The sequence below is a fragment of the Eptesicus fuscus genome, chromosome 2, assembly GCF_027574615.1.
Source record: "Eptesicus fuscus isolate TK198812 chromosome 2, DD_ASM_mEF_20220401, whole genome shotgun sequence".
Classification (NCBI taxonomy): Eukaryota; Metazoa; Chordata; class Mammalia; order Chiroptera; family Vespertilionidae; genus Eptesicus; species Eptesicus fuscus.
In genome coordinates this window covers 115,612,265-115,633,654 of record NC_072474.1, presented here as the reverse complement: position 1 = coordinate 115,633,654, position 21,390 = coordinate 115,612,265, and the positions used below count along the sequence as shown (strand labels likewise).

Below are 21,390 nucleotides of genomic sequence, written 5' to 3'. Positions count from 1 at the left end.
ATGACCCGAGCCCTCTGTGCCACGTGTTAGCCCTCCGAGCGGCAATGACCCGAGCCCTCTGTGCCACGTGTTAGCCCTCCGAGCGGCAATGACCTGAGCCCTCTGTGCCACGTGTTAGCCCTCCGAGCGGCAATGACCTGAGCCCTCTGTGCCCCGTGTTAGCCCGGGTGGAGAGCGTTTCCAGCCCAGGGCCGTTTGGAGATTTACCTCATCTGTGACCACATAAAGGAAAATACAACATAAACATTAGCCTGCTCTACACGGTCAACATTTAGTTAACTCAGCCGATGCCTTGGGGGGCAGGACCCCTGGTGTTGGCCCCAGCCACAGGTGCCACTGGCGTTTAAATTAGTGAGAGGAGGTTCAACCTTCAGTCCCCGGTGGCAGCAGCCAGCACGCCGGACCGTGCCAAGGACGGCTGCAGCCAAGGGCGTGCGCACGCAGGCTTCGTAGCGCCCCCCCCCCCCACCGCCTCGGGGTCCTGCCTCGCCAGGACGTCCCTCAATGTTCCGGTGTTTTGGAGCAGAGCCTGCAGCCACAGGGAGACAGTTTGGAATTCAAGTCCTGCCAGGTTAGGGGGCTGGGCAGCATCTTGGTCCCCACGAAACCCCGGGAAGCCCACCTTAGGACCCGGCCCAGGACTGCAGGGACGTGGACCACCATCGGAATCAGGCAGGACAGAAACGGACCCGCCTATCAATGCCTACTGCCAGCCTCCGTCCGATCACAGCGGCTCACCGATAGGTAAATGAGCACCAAGTGAAACTCCGCTCCCTGCACAGAAAGAGAATTGAAAACCTCTGCACGTCGCCCACAATTCCCAGCACACATGACACCAATATATACCAACAACAAAACCTAGTCACGTGAAGAAACAAGAAAATGAGATGCATCGTCAAGAGACTGGCGATCGAGACTGGGTGAGACGGGCTGGACACGCCCTGGGCCCTCCCGCGGTCCCTCCCCGGCCCCAATCGTGCACCGGTGGGGTCCCTCAGCCTGGCCTGCGCCCTCTCGCAATCCGGGACCCCCTCAGGGGATGTCGGAGAGCCGGTTTGGGCCCGATGCCTGCAGGCCAGGCCTAGGGACCCCACCGTGCACCGGGCCTCTAGTGTACATATAACTGGGAGCAGGGAGAGAATGGAGCAGGAAAAAACATTTATGGAATATTGGCTGATTTTTCCAAATTGGATCAAAAAACAGTAACCCAGGGACTTATAAGGTTTAGCAAACCCCAAGCAAGTAAAAAAAAAAAAAAAATCACACTTATGCCCTTACACAAAACTGCTGAATACTAGCCCTAGCCGGTGTGGCTCAGTGGATAGAGTGTCAGTCTGCGGACTGAAGGGTCCCAGGTTCGATTCTGGTCAGGGGCACATGCCTGGGGTTGTGGGCTCAATCCCCAGCGGGAGGCAGCTGATTGGTGATTCTCACTGATGTTTCTCTCTCTCTCTTCCTCTCTGAAATCAGTAAGAACATATTACAAAATAAATTGCTTTTAAAAAACAACAGAAAAACTGAATACAAAAGGTGAAAAGAGGTTTTAGAATCCGCCAGAGGAAGAGCATGCAGTGCAGACGGCACAACAACAAAACCAGGACCGACTCCTCATCAGAAGCAACGGAGGGCCAAAACCGGTGTGGCTCAGTGGATAGAGCGTCAGCCTGCGGACTGAAAGGTCCCAGGTTCGATTCCGGTCAAGGGCATGTACCTGGGTTTGGGCACATCCCCGGTAGGGGGTGTGCAGGAGGCAGCTGGTCGATGTTTCTCTCTCATCGATGTTTCTAGCTCTCTATCCCTCTTCCTTCCTCTCTGTAAAAAATCAATAAAATATATTAAAAAAAAAAAAAAAAAAAGAAGCAACGGAGGCTCCAGGCCCCGCCGGGCAGCGCAGTTGTTAGAGCATCATCCGGACACACCAAGGTCGAGGGCTAGGTCTCCGGTCAGAACATGGAAGAAGCAACCCATGAATGCGGAAGTGGAACACCGCATCAGTGTCTCTCTCTCTCAAGACAACGGAATGGCGACCTCAGAGCTAGAAGACAAAGGGTGCCCGGCTCAGGCCCCTCACCACCCCTGCAGGGAGCGCACAGGTCCCACTTCCACAGGAGCCGCGGGTCAGGGCCGGCGAGCGCGGGGGACGGGCCACAGCCAGGCGGCAGGTGAGCATCCACCCGGCCGAGCACACCCACGTGCGGGCAGCGCTGAAGCAGCAGGCAGTGAGACGCCGGCTGGCCGTGACCTTTGGGCGGGGCGGGGTGCTGGGCCTCTTGGGGAGGAGGCAGTTTATCCCCGTTACTCCGAACGCACCGAGAACGCCCGCACTACGTGCCACGGAAAAACCAAGGGCCACGACAGTGTCTGTGCGACTTGTGTGTAAACTGCAAAAATAATTTAATAGGAACACGTGGACTTTTCCCTGGAGTCAAAACAAGTGGCCGTACTTGGAAAGACGCCGCGGGGTGGGGCGGGGCAGGAGAGGGAGGCTCCCTGGCCGCTGGTCCCCACGGGCCTCCGGGGCAGCGGGCACTTCGGGTGACCCTGCCTCCACACATGGGCACTGGGCCGGGCGGTGCCCGAAGAGCCGGCTCAAGCACTTCCTCCGCCTCCTGACCCCCAATGCTGGAGACCCTGCCTGTCAGCTCCCTCATTTAACGTGAGCCCGACTTGGGGGGGGCGGGGGGCGGCTCGGGGCCTTCGGCTTCTCCAGCTTCTGTCCCTGGGGTGCGATGCCCCCCCCCCCCCCTCCGGAACGCTGATGGCAGGCGGAAGGCAAGTGGCTTGAGCACTGCCAGCCCGGGAACTGCAGGGCCGAGGAGGGGGCAGGGCCCCCCGAGCCCAAGGCTCACAGAAGCCGCTTCTTCCTCTTGGAGGCCGGGGGCGGCCGCAGCTCCGCAGGCCCGTGGGCAAAGGGGCAGCAGTCGGCAGGCAGAGCGCAGCCGTCGGGGTGGTGCGAGAAGAACCAGCAGAGGCGGGTTTTGAAGGCCGTGGAGAGCAGCCTGCGCTTGGCTTCCGGTAGCTTCTCCTCCTGCAGTTTCTCTTCCCTCCAGTCTCGAAAGTGCACTCGCCCGTTCAGAACTGCAGTCGGAACAGAGACACAAGCGCAGCGACTCAGCCGCGCGTGCCGACACCCCCAGCTCCACGCTCCCGCCACGGCGTCCTGTGTGCTGACCAGCGCACCGGCCATGGGGGCTCAGGGGAAGGAGTGGGCACCACCGTCACGCCTGCCACAGCCTCCGTGCCACAGCCCTGGCACCTGGCACCGAGGCGCCGCCTCCACCCGCACACGTGATGGGGGGAGCACAGCTCAGCAGCCAGCACAGACAGCTCAGGCATAGCTCTCGCATGACGCACGCTGCCTGCTCCCACTCCACCCGCCTCCTCCTCAGCAGCGCTTCCAAAAGTAAAAGCACCCCCTGCGTACACCACATGGACGCAGTCAGACGCGCGCGTGCTTGTAACAGAGCAAAGATGCCGCTCCCGGAACCAAGCAAAGACCGTGTGGGACACAGAGGGCTGCGGCGGGCCTCCCGGGCTGAGCCTGCGAGACGCAGAGCGATCCCAGGCGCCGCGATCCCAGGCAGCAGCGCCAGCCCGGCAGGGCAGGACGGTCAGCTCAGGGGCCCTCCTCCGGCTCCCCCAGCCCGAGGGCAGCATGTACCACAGTGAGCCCACGACCTCAGGCCCAGCACGTGCACCCAGCTGGGCCTGGCATGGGCAGCACCCTTGGGCCACCTCCACCCCGGCCTCCCTCACTCTGGAAAGGCCCGTCACCTCCTTCCCACAGACCCTGACCCAGCGCCTGTCCTGCTGTGGGACTCGCCCCAGGTGGGAGCCTCCGCCGCCAGGTCCTGGGGACAGGACAGAGGCCATCACCCTGGCCTGCAGCCTCCAGCACAGCACACACGGGACAGCCCTGCCCCGAGACGGTACCTCGTGGGCCAGACCCCGGGAGGAGGGGTCAGGTGGGTGTGCCCCCTGCGGGACACTCGGCCTCCTCGTGCGGCACCACAGCCTGCAGGGAGCTCATGGCCTCGTTGGGGTGGGGGTGTGACGTGTGCAGGAGGACGTGACAGGAGCACCTGGGGCCCCGGAGGCAGGGCCGGGTGGGGCAGGTGGCTTTGGGGAGGAGACAGCCCCACCGAGACCCGCGGCAGGCCACAGCCACGGGGAGGGCGGGGTTAGCCAGCGGGAGGGGCGGGGTTAGCCTGCGGGAGGGGCGGGGTTAGCCTGCGGGAGGGGCGGGGTTAGCCTGGCGGGAGCGGGAGGGGCGGGGTTAGCCTGGCGGGAGCGGGAGGGGCGGGGTTAGCCTGGCGGGAGGGGCGGGGTTAGCCTGGCGGGAGGGGCGGGGTTAGCCTGCGGGAGGGGCGGGGTTAGCCGGGCGGGAGGGGCGGGGTTAGCCTGGCGGGAGGGGCGGGGTTAGCCTGGCGGGAGTGGGAGGGGCGGGGCTATCCTGGCGGGAGGGGCGGGGCTATCCTGGCGGGAGGGGCGGGGCTATCCTGGCGGGATTGGCGGGGTTAGCCTGGCGGGAGTGGGAGGGGCGGGGCTATCCTGGCGGGAGGGGCGGGGTTAGCCTGGCGGGAGGGGCGGGGTTAGCCTGCGGGAGCGGGAGGGGCGGGGTTAGCCTGGCGGGAGGGGCGGGGTTAGCCTGCGGGAGCGGGAGGGGCGCGTTCACCTGGGAACCAGCGCGGAGGCGGCTGCTCACCTGCGAACACCTGGTGGTTGTTCCGCAGCAGCGTCTGCAGGCCGCCGCACTCGCGCTTCAGCCTCCGCAGGGTGTCCCTGTCCAGCTCGCCCGCGACCTCCGCCAGGGAAAGGCTCGCTGTTGAAAAGGGGTCCCCCAACGACAGGAAAGGGCCATCACACCCCGGCCCACGGGCACAGACCCAGCTTCCCGCGAACCCAAACCCTTCACGCAGGTCAGCAGGGACCACAGACGTTCAGACCTAACGCACTATAGTCTACACCCCGCCCAACTAGTGGCAGGCCCGCCCCGCGCTGCCCGCAGCCCTGCCCTGCCGCTGAGCCCAGGAGCCGAGCCTCCGGCAAGTCAGCGGCTGCGATGACCCACACCTGCAAAGCCCCCCTCTCACCTGCCTCCACCTGCCCTGGGAACGCGGGAAGCTAGGGGGGATGAACGCTGGCCCAGAAAGCCCCACCTCCCGGCTCTGCCCCACGAGCTCCCCGCGCTGACCCTCACACGCAGCCCGGCCCCGGCCACACAGCTCCGCCCTAGTCCCCTTCCACCGGGTCCTGCCGCAGCTCCCACGTGCCGCTCAGCCAGCCCGCACCAGGTAGGTCCTTTAGTCCCGCAGAGCGCAGGCACGGAGGGGCCCAGGCCTGGGGCGGGCTGGGAGGCGGTCACTAACCCAGTGACCAGGAGAGCAAGGCCGCCTGTGGGCGGGGCTGGAGGCTGAGGCCAAGGTCACGCCTCCCCCTCCCGGGAACATGTTCCCCAGCCGACAGGAGCTGAAGCCTCAGACAGCCCTGGGGAGCACGGCGCCCGGCTCCCAGACATCTCCATGGGCGGCGGTGGGGGGGGGTGGGGGGGCTGAGGAATGATAACTAGAGCCCCCCTCCACCGGGGCCTGGGAAAGGCCCGTCCTGCTCACTAGGAGGCACCCCCAGTTTCCCAAAGGACCCCCGAGGGAAGCGCCATCCTGGGAACGAAGGTCAAACTCCCGTCTTCAGATGCACTGGGGCTCTGGGCCCTGGGCCCCACCCCGTTGCCTTCCTCTACCCTGGCTCCCTCAGTGGGGTACACCTAGGAGGTGGGGTGCCAACCCACAGAACACCCCATGGCACCCTGAGCCGCTGCAGCTACGCAGCCACCTGGGCCAGGCCGCACCGGCGAGGGCTGCCGGGGTCCTGATCAGACGCCAGGAGGGCGGTGACTCCTGGAGAGGGGACGTGCTCGACGGGGGCGCTGCGTCACAAGGACACGAGGCGGGAGGGGGTGAAATGACGGGACACTCGACTGCGACCACCTCGTGGCGGAGGAAGAGCAGGAGGTTGAAGGGCCCACGGATCCTCCTCCCGGGCCGGTCCCACCTGCAGGGCCAGCCGGGGGGCCGTCCTGACAGGCTGAGGGGGAGAGGGGTCCTCGATTTTCTCGTGACCCTAACCCTCAGGCAGGGCTCTGGCTGGTGACAGACAGCTCCACAGCGCCCCCTGGTGGCTGGCCGAGATGCCTGCCGGGCGGGCAGAGGAGCAGCAGGGAAACCTTCCCAGCAGCCCGGGACCTGAGACCTGGGACCCCGGGAACAACCGTAGGAAGACAATTGGGGCTCACACTTGGACCCCCACACCCTCGGATGCCACTGGTTGGAGCAGGGCACCCTCCTGCGAGAACAGTCAGGCACACGCCCTCCCCCTTCACGCCTGACCTGTGTCTGGGGCCTTCAGAGAATCGCCAAACCCACCACACTCGGGTCCGAGTCCCGTCCCGCCCCGCCGGCACCCAGGAACCCGTGTTCTGCTGGGACAGGCCTCCAGCCCGGAGGTCGGGAAGGCTCGTCAAGGGCCAGTGTCAGGACTGACCTGCCCGCCTCTCCGTCCGCCAGCGGGACCTGCAGGAAACCAGGCCTGAGCGTGCCCGCAGCCTGCCTGCCGTCGCAGTCTCCCTCCCAAACTTAACCGACTAGTTCACCGGCCGCACACGGGAGCGGGGCGCGGCCTGACCCCGCCAGTGGTTACCTCCTCGGCTCCAGGTCTGCGGACTCCCGCTGGGAGGACTCCCTGGGCTTCGCTGCTCTCCGCCCAACAACAGGTTTGCCACTTGCAAAACCACCCGGTCCACGAACTCCCTCGGGAGGGCGGTGCAGTTCCTCACGCGCTCAGCTCTGTCTCGGGGGTGGAAGCCGGGCAGCCAGCGTCCCTCGGCCCCAGCCTCCAGGGCTCCGGGACCGTCGGGAGGACCGCGGGGGCAGCGGTCCACGCTGCCAGCCTCAGCCCGGGGCGGGGCGGGGGCGCGGCCCCGGGGCGGGGCGGCCGGCAGGGCAGCCCCCGCGGCTGCTGATGTACTGGGTCCTGTGCTGGTCGGCGAGGGCTTCTGCGGCGGGCGGGTAGGTCCTGGATCTCCCCAGGAGGCACACCTGCGCGAGAAGGGAGTCACCTCTCCGCCCCCGGGTCCTGCTCGGAGCACAGCACGCAACAGCCCTCTCCATCGGGAGAGCAAGCGTCCTTCACGCACCAGCGGCGCCGACGACCTGACCGTGAGCAGCAGCGAAGCCCAGGACACGCATGCTCACAGCTGCGCGGGACGGACAGACTGCGTACTGACCGACAGCCGTGCCACTGCGCCCGAGGGCACCCCCCCGAGACACTGCGCCCACGTCAGCCCCCTCCGCCCCGTCCCTGAAGGTCACCCTAAGAGCTTTCGGGGAGCGACAGGAGGCGCTGTCCTTCTATCGGTCTGGCCAGAACAAGGGAAGGCGTGATGCCCACGAGCCTGGTCCAGCGCGGATGCTCCACCTGGCTCCTCCCTCCCTCCTTCGCACCTGCCCCCCAAGGCCACCTGCCCTTCAGAGCCCCTGGCGCCAGGCTGTCCAGGGACGCTGCCCAACACAGCGTCTGTGCTTCCTCCTTGGGCACCAACTACAAAGCCAGGCCACAGGCGAGGCCAGAGAGCAAATGTGAGGACCGAGCCTCTCCAGTGCCCAGCTCCGCCACCCGCGGCACGTGACGCGGGCAGGCGACCTCCCTGTGCGGGGAACGGGCGCCTGTGCAGGATCAGCCCGCTGTGTGCGTACCCACTCCCGCATCTGATCCCAAACCACCGTCACAGGAACCAAGGCTCAGAGATTAGGGAAGAGGGGAACAGTCTGAGGTGCCCACAAGTGCAGGGGAACAGCTAATAAAAAATCAAACTGTGGCCGAAACCGGTTTGGCTCAGTGTATAGAGCGTCGGCCTGCGGACTCAAGGGTCCCAGGTTCGATTCCGGTCAAGGGCATGTACCTTGGTTGCGGGCACATCCCCAGTAGGGGGTGTGCAAGAGGCAGCTGATCGATGTTTCTCTCTCATCGATGTTTCTAACTCTCTATCCCTCTCTCTCCCTTCCTCTCTGTAAAAAATCAATAAAAAAATATACTTAAAAAAAAAAATCAAACTGTGGCACCCTCGTGCCCACCCACACGACCCAAACCTCTGTTTCCAGCACCTCTAACCTCAGAAGACACCGACTTGCCCAACGAGAGGGCAAGTGAGAGGACGAGTCCTACGGGAAACCCAGGGTGACTGGGCAGTGAGCACCGGAGCCGCGGGCCCTCCCACCACCCGGTGGGCACCGCCTCGAAGACCAGGCCCTGAGCGCCTGGCAGGGTCCCAGGAGGGCGCCCACCAGTCCCACTGCGGGCGAGTTGAAGCAGGGAGGCTTTGGCCAAGAACCTCACAGCCCCGAGCTTCCAAGACGGCCTCCAACTCCAGCCAATGGCTCGCGAGTCCCGGACTCGGACTGAGCGTGCTGAGCCTCAGACAACACTGCCCAGGCCAGAGGTCTCCGCGCAGGCCGGCCGACACCTGCCCGGGAGGGAGGGTGGGCGCAGCCCCGAGCCCCAGCGACGACGGCGTATGCGATCGATCGGCACAGGCGCCTTCGGGAACACCCTCCTCCCAGCACCAGTGCCCTGAGGCTCCGGCCTGGCCCAGCCCCCCCTCCGCGCCCCCGCCGCCCGGGCCCCGGGGCTGGACGCACGCGCTTGGTGGAAGGGATCCGCAGGCAGTCCTCCTCCACGTGGAACCCGCAGGCCGAGCCCACCTCCCGGACGAAGTCCAGGTACTCGCGGTACTGCGTCTTCCCGCTCTGCCGCCGGCGGTACCTGCTCGCGAAGTCGAAGAAGCAGCAGGGGAGCACGAAGAAACGGCAGCGGTAGGAGGACCTTCAGAACACAGGGACAGACGCCAGTCCTGGCGGGCCATCACAGAAAACCATGGCCACGGCCACGGGGCCCTTCCCCCAGAAGCCTCCACTGAGCCACGGGGCCCTTCCCCCCAGAAGCCTCAGCTGAGCCACGGGGCCCTTCCCCCCAGAAGCCTCAGCTGAGCCACGGGGCCCTTCCCCCCAGAAGCCTCAGCTGAGCCACGGGGCCCTTCCCCCAGAAGCCTCCGCTGAGCCACGGGGCCCTTCCCCCCAGAAGCCGCAGCTGAGCCACGGGGCCCTTCCCCCAGAAGCCTCCGCTGAGCCACGGGGCCCTTCACTAAACCCTCAGCTGAGCCACGGGGCCCTTCCCCACAGAAGCCTCAGCTGAGCCACGGGGCCCTTCATTAAACCCTCAGCTGAGCCACGGGGCCCTGCCCCCCAGAAGCCTCAGCTGAAGGCCACGTGGCAGTCGTGGCTCAGAAGACAGATGCCTGCTGCTGACGCGTTTTGTTTCATGTAGGAAGTGAAGCACAGCCCTCCCCAGTGAGATCCTGGAAACAGTGCAGCCCCGCAGACCTCCTAGGTCAGTGGTCGGCAAACTGCGGCTCATGAGCCACATGCAGCTCTCGAGCCGTGGTTTGCCACTCTGTTGACTAATGAGTTTGCCGACCACTGCCTTAGGGAAAAACACTTAAAAAAACATTTTAATAATGTACTAATGTCTTTAACCTGAAGTCAAAACTTCTGGGTAAGGGCAATGCCTTACGCAGTGGTCGGCAAACTCATGTCAACAGAGCGGCAAACCGCGGCTCACGAGCTGCATGTGGCTCACGAGCCGCAGTTTGCCGACCACTGTCCTAGTGAGACACGCAGCGAGGGCTCCCACACAAGGATTTCCCACTCCAGCTGCTCTGCCAGCCGCACCCGCACAGAGTGCAGGGCTCCGAGGTCTCAGGGCAGCAGGGATGGGAGGCGGGCACAGCGCGGGCGCCTGGCTCCGTGCCCTGCGGCTCCCTGGAGCTGAGAAAGGGCCCGTGGTAAACCTTTCAGGGCAGCAGGAACTGGCGCCTAAAGGTCTCCTCTGACAGAGGCGAAGGCCATCAACAGACCGTGACGCTGCTGGAGACAGACGTGACTGCTGCCAAGTTTGTACAGCGACAGGTTTTCCTTGAAGATAAACCCTCCTCTGATCAAAACAAAGCAAAAAGCAAAAAGATCTTCCAGAGAACGACACATCTTTCACCACCGGATACACAGGCGTTATCACAGAAGGACGTTCTGATCGTCACCGTCCAACAGAAACAGCGTGAGCCACGTATGTAACGGAGTTCTCTCTGGCGCCCGTGTTGGAAGTAGTAAACTGAACCTTAACCCGATGTTCTCAAGATCTCACTCCAACAAGCGGAACCAGCGGCACCTCAATGCCCCAGTGCCGCGTGCACTGGCGATGCTGCGCAGCGAGGTTCAGGCCCCCGCAGCCCAGGCGCCTGCCGACGGCGCTCCTCACTCACCTGGCCGCGATGACAGGGACCCACGGGGTCAGCTCATCGGAGTGGTTCCCGATTAGCCAATCGGCGTCAGGGAAGAGGGTCTCGTCGCTCGGGGTGATGGCAGCTTCCTGAAAGGAAGACCCGGAGGCCAGACTGGCAGGTTAGTGAATGCCAAGTCGAGGCAGGGGCGGCGGCCCCGCAGAAGCCCCGCCCCGCCCGGCAGGGCTCAGCGCCCAGAGCTCCGGTAGAAGGTGAGAGACCAGGGCAGGAGTGAGAACGGCAGGACCTGCTGCGGCCGGCCCGAGGGCACGGAACACTGGCAGCTCCCAGGGCCTCGCTAGAGAAACCAACCTTCCCCGGGCGAGCCTCCCGTGATCACTGAAGACGCGCGGCCTCACACAAACATACCGGGCGCGCGGGAGCCGCGCACGTGCCAATGCCCTGAGCCCCCGCGTCGGCCGGTACCTTCTGACCCCCTGCCCCTCCCCCCAGGCAGGAGTCTGCCCCGGGCCTGCGGACACGGGAATTTTGAACTCTACCGCGTCACTCGGACCTCTTCAGACCCGAGTTAACATGTTTTAATGTCCTAAGTGGGACTACACACGCAAACGACCCGGTACACGAGCTGAGCATCAACACGCACCGGTGTCTGCGCCAGCCTCAGCTTCTAAAAGGAAGGGAGGCAGAGGAAGCACGGCTGCCAGCGTGTGCCGAGCGCTCGTGCAGAGCAGGGAGAGTCCGGCTCGCCACCGTCCCCCGACTTTGGTTACAACTGAGCATGTTCTGAGCAGCGTGTCGCTAGGCAACGTCACTGACGAGCGAACACCATACACCAGAGTGCTGCTCAGCTGGGCGGGCGCTGCCGGGACCGTCCCTCCGCCCTCGGGAGATGGGGCTCTCGCGTGGGCACCAGCACAAGCGGCCCTTGGCGGAGGACGGAGTGACCGGGAACTCCAGCCCATGGTCACGGCTGACCCGGCTCCCAGCCGGCTGAGAGCAAACGGCTGCCCCTCAGCAGCGCGGGGCCCAGCCAGGTTCACTTCACCGCCTCGCCTGGCCCTCGCCAGCTGCCTGCGCCCCAGACAGCTCCCAGCACCACGGAAGATGCGGTCCCCACGGCAGGCCCCACGCAGGGACACGCCTCCAGCTCGAGGCCAGCATCCTCTCCAGCTGCACGAGAGGCTTTGAAAAATCTAAACGTTCCCCTTTCCCTAGCCCTCAGGTGAACCAGGTAGTGTGAGCGGCTGGGCGGCATGACCGGGCTACACACCGACACACACTCAGCAAACAGCAGTGACGCGGGGACGGCCACGGGGAGGCGGGAACCACAAGCCAGTACCTCTAAGCGAGTCTGCGGCCCATACACGTCCCAGATCTTCCTTCTTCGGACATCAACCCCTCTGCCTGGATGCTGAGGGTTTCAGAAAATGAAGGTTAAGTTCTGTCACCAAAACAGATTAGCAAGGACGAGTTACAGCCCGCAGTACGGCCATCAGCGGCAAGCACAGGGACCCGCGCCAAACCTGGACGCGACAGCTCAGTTTCTCAGAATGTACAGACGCGCCCCTGCCAGGCACCGGCAGCCCCTGAGCTCTGCTGGCAGCCACTGTGGGTTTCAGCAAGGGGACAGGGGTGGGTGAGGGAGCAGCTGTGTGGGTTTCAGCAAGGGGACAGGAGTGGGGGGTGAGGGAGCAGCTCTGGCTGGAAAGGGAGGCACCTCGGCCATCGGGTTCAGACCGTAGTTGGCTCCCGTCCAGCTCGCATCCCCCCACCCCCTGCCCCAAGCCCACCCTCCTGGTGGCTTGGCACCAGCACACGGGGACCACACTCTGGAACCACACTTGAGCCCTCACAGGCACCCGCATTTCACGCCCCCGCCCCCCGTCTCCACCCACCACCTCCTGGTCACCACCAAATGGGCGGACACGCAGCGGCCTGTTTGCAGTATCACAGTCCCTCTGAGCAGCAGCTCAGGGAGTGCACGGTGACCGGCCCCGTCCAAGCCCCGTGAGGACAAACACGTCTGACCCGCAAGGCAGAGGCTACGGCCGGAAGGAAAGTCAGCCTGGGGTCACCACGGGCTTCAAATCCCAGCTGTCCCCGCGAGTGTGAGGCTGAGCCCGCCGGCTGCGCCAGGGGGCCAGGGGACCAGGGGACCAGGGGACCAGGGGACCGTCCTAGCGCCCGGGACTCGCCGGGCAGCTGAGACGGTGGCGGGAGCGGGGCGGGTGCTAGTGCCATGCCTGCGCCTCACTGAGCAGACAGCGGCTGCCAGTGGGCCCCGCAGGCTCACAGCGCAGTGACGGGCATCCTGAGCCGGACTTCAGCTTCTCCAGGCGGAACCCCCGGCCGTTCCCCTCCCAGGGCCTGACAACAGAGTGTTTCCCGAAGGAAGTACTGACAGCAACATGTGCTGTGGAAGCCGGACGTGTCCTGGCCCGCACGCCCCCGAACACCTCCTCCAGCGACACTGCCCTTCCCGGGCACAGCCGCCCGCTGGGCAAGGCGCCATGGCCACCAGCCCGTGCCCACAGCCAGGTCGCTTGCCTCGGTGGCACCAGCAGGAAGCGCTCAGCGAGCCTGTGCCAGGCATGAAGACGCTCTGGGAAAGGCGCTGCCAGGCCCCGGGCCTGCCTTACCCCCGCCCCGCTCAGGATGTGCGCCAGGCCGCCTTACCCCCGCCCCACTCAGGATGTGCGCCAGGCCTGCCTTACCCCCGCCCCGCTCAGGATGTGCGCCAGGCCCTTACCCCCGCCCCGCTCAGGATGTGCGCCAGGCCGCCTTACCCCCGTCCCGCTCAGGATGTGCCAGGAGGCCTTACCCCCGTCCCGCTCAGGATGTGCGCCAGGCCCTTACCCCCGCCCCGCTCAGGATGTGTGCCAGGCCCTTACCCCCGCCCCGCTCAGGATGTGTGCCAGGCCGCCTTACCCCCGTCCCGCTCAGGATGTGTGCCAGGCCCTCTTACCCCCGTCCCGCTCAGGATGTGCACCAGGCCGCCTTACCCCCGTCCCATTCAGGATGTGTGCCAGGCCGCCTAACCCCCGCCCCGCTCAGGATGTGCGCCAGGCCCTTACCCCCGCCCCGCTCAGGATGTGTGCCAGGCCGCCTAACCCCCGTCCCGCTCAGGATGTGTGCCAGGAGGCCGCCTTACCCCCGCCCCGCTCAGGATGTGTGCCAGGCCCTTACCCCCGTCCCGCTCAGGATGTGCCAGGCCGCCTTACCCCCGTCCCGCTCAGGATGTGCGCCAGGCCCTTACCCCCGCCCCGCTCAGGATGTGCGCCAGGAGGCCGCCTTACCCCCGCCCCGCTCAGGATGTGTGCCAGGAGGCCGTTTCCGCAGCCCAGGTCCACAAAGGACTGCTTAGCTGTCACGCCCTGCGCGGCTCGCTCTTCTTCCCACAGAACCTAATAGAAAAAAACAAGTGTGTGTAACTCACTCTAACCTGGAAAAATCCAGACAACAGCCCCACGTGGGACTAACTGGTGCTCTCAGAGCGGGTGGGAGGCCTCTCTGAGGCCCTGGGCTTCCGCGCGGGTGGGCTCCCTCCTGCCAGCAGTCCACGTTAAAGGGGCCGTCCCTGGGCAGCAGCTGGAGAGTAGTTCCTTCCTGCTCTGTTCTTTCACATTTTGTGCACAATCATCATCAAACAAAATCATGCTGTTTCTAGAGACTGAGAATGGCAGTTGAATGAAACTGGAAGATGCCTGGTTTAAACACTTTGTAGGTAACAAATCAAGAGCAGTGAGGCAGGGCACGTCCACACACAGGTGGGGAGAAGCCGGTGAGGCACGCCCCACAGCCAGGACCCCGAGCCTGGGCGGAAGGCGCGTCCTCAGCCGGCGCCCAGCGCGCCACCAGCACCTGTTACCGCGGAAGTGCTGCTCCGCTCGAGTCCTAGGCAGCTGCCCAGTGCACCGGCTGCGACCCTCGGGCAAGATAAAAGTGAACTTTCCGTGTGCAACCAGCCTGGCCGAGGCGAGCCCCCTAAGGGAGTCTGGCAGCCCTTCCAGCGGCCCCGCCCCCACGCCGCGTCCGCGTATCAGGTGCGTCCTTACCAGGAGGTAGGCAGCAATAGCCACGTCTTCGTACACAAACTTCTCAGGATCAGTCACTTCGGGCCACTCCTGAAAAATGTCCCCGAGGACACATGTCATTCTCCCGCCTCCACCACATGTCAACACCGAGGACAGCCGTAGGCGTCAGTCACACTGGACTCCCGACGCAGTAACATTTAGAAAATACTAGTCAACTTGTTCCCACGGCAGTCCACAGGCTCTGGCGATGAGACTGTGCGGCGCCCAGAGCTGTGCCTGTGTGTACGGCAGGCGCAGAGCGAGGCCACCCCCGGCAGGTCTCGCAGTCAAGACGCGGACGCAGATCGGGCACCTCAGGGCACTCAGCTGGCGCCTGGCCCTTCACCAGAGGAGGACGAGCAGCAGGAAGGGAGGTGGCCGGGAGCAAAGGAGCGGGCGCAGGCCCAGCGCTCGGTCTGCAGTGACGGCTGTCCCTCCCAGCTGTTCTGTCCCCGCCTCCCTGTCTGTAAAGCAGGAATACAGCTCTAACTACCCCACAGGATGACCCCTGGGGGTGCAAGCATGGGGTCTCATTATTAACAGGAACAATTGTGGGGCGCGGCTACAGTGTTTGGACAGGTTCAAGCCTCGGACTGATGAGAGGGCACAGTCCTCTCGTGGCCACGTGCAAGGCCCAGCCTGGAGGGCGGAGCCTCCCAGCACGATAGCCAACAGCTGTGGTTGTGAGCTTGAACCGATGGTCCGAACACGTGGCCCACGTGCCTGAGTGATAGAGGCTGCAGGTAAACAAAGCTGGATCAGGTGCATGTAATTGAGTAGGATTGAAACCCACGAGAATGCTGTAAACATCTTGACCAGCCCTTACTTTGCCTCGTGGCATCGGCTATAAAATAAAGACGGGGCGCGTGGTCCGTGGCGCTGCTGACTCCCCATGGGAAGCAGCGTCCCACCGAGACCCAGCTTTCCTTCCCTCGTCTGTCTTTTCTAAGCCTTTCCTCGCCCCAACTCGGTTCACCCCTGGCGCGGCCCAATGTGCGGAACGGCCCTGGCCAGTGTGGCTCAGTGGTGGAGCATCAACACATGCACTGAGAGGTCACTGGTTCGATTCCTGGTCAGGGCACCTGCCTAGACTGCTGGCTCCATCCCCAGGAGGGGTGTGCAGGAGGCAGCCGACTGATGATTCTCTCATCATTAATGTTTCTACCTCTCCCTCCCTCTCCCTTCCTCTGGCTCTAAAACAAAACAAGAAAAAACCAACCATGCACAGCAGGCATCTGGCAGAAGATGAACAGCCAATGGCTGATGGTCAGGGTCTGACTTCTGTTCCAATCAGAGTGGGTCATTCGGTCGGGACGAACCATCTAAAACTGGGAGAGCAGGAAAGCCCCCAGAAGGCACCGAGCAGTTACCATGACCACCCAGGACTCCGGGCTGGGCTCCGGACCCTGCCCAGGTTTCAGCAGGAAGGGTGCTGCCCGCCCAGGCTGGGGGCTGGGTCACACAGCAACAGGTGACTGACAACACAAGACACACGGAAATGACAGATCGCAGCTACTCCGAGGAGGAGGGAGATGTGAACGGGGAAGCAGCAGCCTCAACTAGGCTAACGAGCCGTACTTCAGCTCCAGTGACTACACCTGTACCTGCTTTCCACTTCTTAGCTAGAAAGTTAAGGACACGTTACAAAAGTTATCTCCTTTCTGTAAGTACCTGCTTTTGTACTTTAACTTCCACATATTTTCTTAAAATATCTTTAAGTTCAAGCCAGAGGATTATGGTGATTTAGTAAGTATTTCATGTTCAATTATTTTAAGTTGAGTATTTCCCTTTGTTTTCTTGGGGGAAAACTTAGTCACGTGCCAAAGAGCAAGTCAATCCAGTGCGTCCCACGACACAGCTGCGGGCTTTTGTGCTCTGCAGCCCTAAGCACGCCCGGGCACAGCTGCGCCAGGCCGGGGGCCCTGACAGTCTGCACCTGGGGGACGGGAAGGCGCCCAGGAGCGGTCCCACCTGCGCAGCGTGAGCACACGGCCGCGTTCACACGAGGGGAGCTCTCCCGGCATTACCTGGACCAAGTGCTGGTACCGATCTTTGAGCTCCTGGTACGTGCGGCTGTACTTGAGGAGGGGGAGGAGGGACAGGGTGCTTTTGAAGCCGCTGCCCCCGCTCGCCACAGACCACCGGGCCAGCCGGGCCGGCAGCTCTTGCCCAAGCCAGGCGGGTTTGGGATAAACAGTCCCATCCGACTGCCATCTTTCTGGACAGAAAATCAAAACAGATATGAACCTTTAAAAATAAGAGAAACACGAATAAGCAGAGCTGGTTTCAGTTCTTTTTAAGTTACCTGTTGAACAACAGGAGAGGAGACAGCTCAATTACAAAACATTTCACCCAAACACACCCACCGGGAACCCGCTACGGAATGTTATTCTGACAGAAAAACACATTTAAGGAGAAAGTTCCCCTTCTCACGCCAACACTGGTAAACGCCGGAGGCTAGGCCACGGACAACCAGCTCCCGCCTGTGACTGCACCACCGCCCACAGGTGCGCCTGGCTTCACTCCTCCCACACGGCAACGCACGTGAGTGCGCTGGCTCAGCAGCGATTTGCTGGCCTGAAGTCGCGAGCGCGGCACTAACGGCACGCACGCAGGCCCCGCGCAATTCCCAGGCCCGTCTGCCCACAGTGTGTCCCGGCACCAGAACGCGGCCAGGTCACGGCATTAACTAGCTTACTAACGACCCACTACATCTAAAACCACGTAGGCCTCGGCAAGAAATAAAAAACTGTACTTCCTCTCCATTACCAAGTTGTAAGAAATAAAATAACAAAGGGATGAGTTTACTTGAATTCATTGCTAAAACTAAGTGCTACATGGGACATAGGGACTCAAGACTCCCTCCCACCAGGCCGTGACCACACACCAGGCCAGGCCCCAGCTGGAACAGAAGCGTGGGGAAACGCCAGCAGAAGGCACCTTCGCACAAGCCCTAACCCCAAGGAGCCCCTTCAGCCAGCTCCCCCAGTCCGGCATCGCGCAGCTGCCTGGAGACACTGAAAGAGGAGCCAGTTCTCCAGCTCTTACCATTCGTCATCGCTGCGGCTGAGCCGAACTTGATACACGTTGCTCATCTGAACCTTCCAATTGCCCTGGTCATCTTCTTCCAAAGGTAGGAATGTGACCGCTCCACTGAGGACATCTGGGAAAGAAACATGAGAGACCACGGCCGCTCAGCTCAGCGCCCTAACAGAAGCTGCATTACCAATAGGAACGAGCCAGCTGTTGGGCTTTGTCTCCCAGGCTCCCTGCCCTGCTGCCTGCTGCACTGAGCCCACCCCGTTCGGCTGGAGCAGCCCTCACCCCCCCTCCCCGCCCCGCCGGTCCACAGGGGCACCAGCTCCATGGCAATCAACGGTGGGTGGTCCTTGGCACCCTTCACCACAGCAATCCCCATTTTGGGGTCCAATGGAGGAGGAAAACATTCAGGGCACAACAGCTCAGCAGTGATACAGCCCAGCTGTGAGGCAGCGCTAAGTCAGGCCCCACCTCACTGGACAGCCTACCTGCTGCCTCACGCCGTGCTGGCCTATTCCGGGTCTGCTCAGGCAGGGGACAGGTCCTCCGTGGAAGGGGAAAGTGGCTTTCCACACCACGGGGAGCTGGTTTATATGGACAGGAGTCCCCGCCCCTGGTCCCTGATTGGCCCTTCCTCATGCAAATGAAGACTCCAAATCTTCACAATATGATTGGTCCAAAAGGCACTGTTGTGATTGGTCAGAATACAGTCACGCCCATAAATGGCTGCTAGGATCTGTTTTGGTCGGTTTGTTTTTGTGTTTTCATTTGAGCCCTTCTTAGCAGGTGTCTGCTTTCTCAGGCCCACACTCACTGAGAGGGTTTAGCTGGCCTCACGGCCTCTCCTCAGTGAGGCCGACCTGAGGATGCAGAGGTGACATGTAAAAGGTGATCACACACAGCTGATCAAAGCTGGAAGACCTCCTAGCCTGGCCTGGCCCGGCCCGGCCCGGCTGGGGAGGGCCTCCTGGAGGAGGGGTCACCTGGAAGTCTTAGGGGCGCAGAGGCACAGTATTGGGGCGGGGGGGTGGGGGTGGGGGGGGAGGGAGGTACGCACCTACCAGCCACTCGGCATTGCTGGGTGCAGACAGAACCACCGCCCGCAGGTGTCTACACCCTCATGCCCAGAACCTGTGACTACACGTGTCACATGGCAAAGAAGGGGCTTGGCAGACGTGGTTCAGGCTACAGCTGTAGGAGAGGGAGATACGGGGGGCTCCGTCTGGCCAGGTGAGCCCTGAAAGCGGAGGCCCGGGTCCTCCAGCTGGAGGCGGAAGCGGTGCCGCAGGGGGACGCAGAGATCCCCAGCGTGAGCAGGGCCCCGAGGCCGGTGTGCCAGAGCCAGCGGCGGCTCTGCGAGCGCCTCCAGGAGCGGCCTTTCCTACGTCGCTTTCGCTGCTACACTCCCCTGTGGGCCCACGTCCACTGCGCCCCCAGGCCTCCCGACACCACCAGTCCACACCCCGTCCTCTGGGCTAAGGAAACACATTCCTATGCGCCCCTCAAAGAGCAATAACAAACCTACAACCTCCCTAGCACAGGGCAAGGAACTGGAACCTTGTGTGCCTGCCACCCGCCTGAGGTTCAGCCAGTGCTTGTCAACCTAACTGCGTCCAACGATTCTCCTCTTCACCCAGCTCAGCAGGCTCCTCAGCCCCTTCTCCACTGGCCCCCTCGCTGGCCCACCAACATCTGAACAAACGCCAGCACGGCTTCCAACAGCTCCCGCCGCATCCCTAGGGGGACCCCAGGCCCCTTTAAAGTGCCTGCCTGAGGAAGCTCAAGACTGACCCAAAAATCCACTCTTCCAGCTCACACCTGAAGGGGCCGGCCTCCCGCCGCTGTGTGTGTGTGTGTGTGTGTGTGGGGGGGGGCGGGCTTTAGGAACCTAACTTCCACCTGCACCAGTTAACAAACCCAGATGGGTTTCACATGCATCAACCCCGCCCCCTCTTCTCCCTTAAACTCGCCCAGGCACAAGTCCAAGAGTTGCAGCAACCTGGACTGTCTCCCTACTGTGAACGCAACTAATTAAAGTCTGTCCTGGGCCCCTGAGCGTCGGCTGGTGTATCTGGACGCCTCCCGCCATCAGAAACACCCTTACCCTGCGCGACCATCTCCCTCCGCGGAGCAGCGAGCGGGCAGTGCCGGCTCCTCTTGGGGATGACGGTCCTGAGCACCACGTCGAGCTCGTGCGGAGCCTCTGCCTGCAGCCCTGCCCCCGGGCCTGTGAGGAAGGCCAGCATCTCCCGGTGGTCGCCGACGAGGCTCCGGGAGAAATCGTCCCAGAGAGAACCCAGGTCCGGGGCGGGGACGTCGCCCTCCCCGGGCTGCCCGGGGGCCCCTGCGAGCAGAGGCGCTGCTGCGGCTGCTTCCCTCTCGCTCTCCCCTCCCTGGTGCCGGCCCGGGGACTCCTCGGGGCCTACGCCCGGCCTGGGGCTCGAGCCGCCCTCGGGGGAACGCTGCCCGGGTCCCGGTCCCTGCTCGGACCCGCACCCCGCCGCGGCCGACTCCTCCCGCCCGGGGTCTGCGCTGGGCCGGGGGCCGCGGGCCTCGGTCCCGGGCCGGGCAGCGCGCCGCCGGGCCTCCAGGCGGACGCCGCACAGCCGCTTGTTGGCCACCTGCGGCCTCTCCAGCCACACGGCCACCGCCGCCCAGAAGCCGCCCGGGAGCAGCGCGCCGGGGTCGCGCACCGCGGCCCGGCCCACCTCCGCCATGGTCCGCCTGCGCCCCGAGCCTGGCAGCGGCGCGCGGCGATGACGCACGGGCGGCGCGGCGTGTGCGTGTTGACGTCACGGGGCGGGGCGCCGGGACGCGTAGTGGGCGGGGCGAGGACACCGGCGCGCTCCCCGGCTTTGATTCGCTGGCAGGAATCCCCTGCGGATTCCCACCTGCGCTTCACTCCGTGGGGATCCGCTCCGGGCGTGCTGGCGCCTCGGGGAAGCGAGGTCGGAGCTGAGTTCGGAGCGTCCTGGAGGCGGTGTACTTAGGAAATCATAAGGGTCAGCCCGCGTCCGGCCCCGGATTGACTCCCGTGGGGATGACCGGTCCAAGTCACGAAACCCAGGTTGTGAAGGTTCAAGGTTACGCCTCTTACGGAAGCTCGTCCCTCTCCGTTTTCCTCCTGGGGCTTTCCGGTGTGGGAGAGCTACGGGGTGCGTTCCTGCGCCCCGCACAGCCCTGGGTGTGTCTCCGGTCAGCTGTCCTCTCCGGGTCCCCAGGAGGAACAGGGAAGGGTGGGCGCTGCCAGTGAAGTCGGCGTCACCCGCACCGTCAGCGGAATCTAGTGACAACAAAAACATCAAAGACTCGTCACTCTTTTGAACATTAGTCCCTCGGCTGGGATTTTGCCATTCCCGAGAGGGTCTTCGTTGGAAGCAAAGAGAAGTGAAAACTAACTCAAATCGTGTGATTTATCAGAGAGAAGATCAATGCCTGGAATTCAGTCTAAGACACACGAGCAATAGAACCTGGCAGGCACCCCTGCTCGCCTCGGCGGGCCTGCCAGTCTTCGACCAGGTCGTTGACTTTCACGCGCTCGGACTTTTCTGGGGCTGCCATCAATTGCCGTAACAACAGAGAGTTACTCTCTCCCGGCTCCAAGGCTCCTGGCCCCTCTGCTTCTCGTGGTCGCCACCATCACTAGCTTTCCTTGGCTTGTGGCCACAGAACTCCGATCTCTGCCTCCGTGGTCGCGTGGCCTTTCCTTGTGTTTCTGCCTCTCCTTCTGCAAAGACCCTGATCCAAACAACGCTCTGGGAACAGGAGCGGCCCCGCGGGGAAGGCTCCGCTCCGGCGCGCACGTCCCAGGCGGCCGCGGTGGGCTGGGTGCTCCGACGCGTTCAGCGTTTCCTGGGCGACGGGGGTGGGCGGTGCGGCGCGGTGACGTCAGGGCCGGACGGTGGCCGCGAGGCGGGGAGTTCCGGACAG

General features: G+C 63.6%; 1 protein-coding gene across 1 annotated transcript; it reads right to left on the bottom strand.

The window, feature by feature from the left end:
* Positions 1-694: 694 nt before the first annotated feature.
* Positions 695-20,201, bottom strand: TRMT44 (tRNA methyltransferase 44 homolog). The gene is given in 13 exon segments (XM_054708386.1): positions 695-774; positions 2,850-3,078; positions 4,706-4,822; positions 6,697-6,997; positions 6,999-7,094; positions 8,694-8,877; positions 10,370-10,476; positions 11,688-11,759; positions 13,645-13,752; positions 14,404-14,472; positions 16,449-16,668; positions 17,470-17,584; positions 19,565-20,201. Coding segments are annotated over 13 exon segments (2,271 nt in total). The 5' UTR covers positions 20,178-20,201; the 3' UTR covers positions 695-734.
* Positions 20,202-21,390: the final 1,189 nt, after the last annotated feature.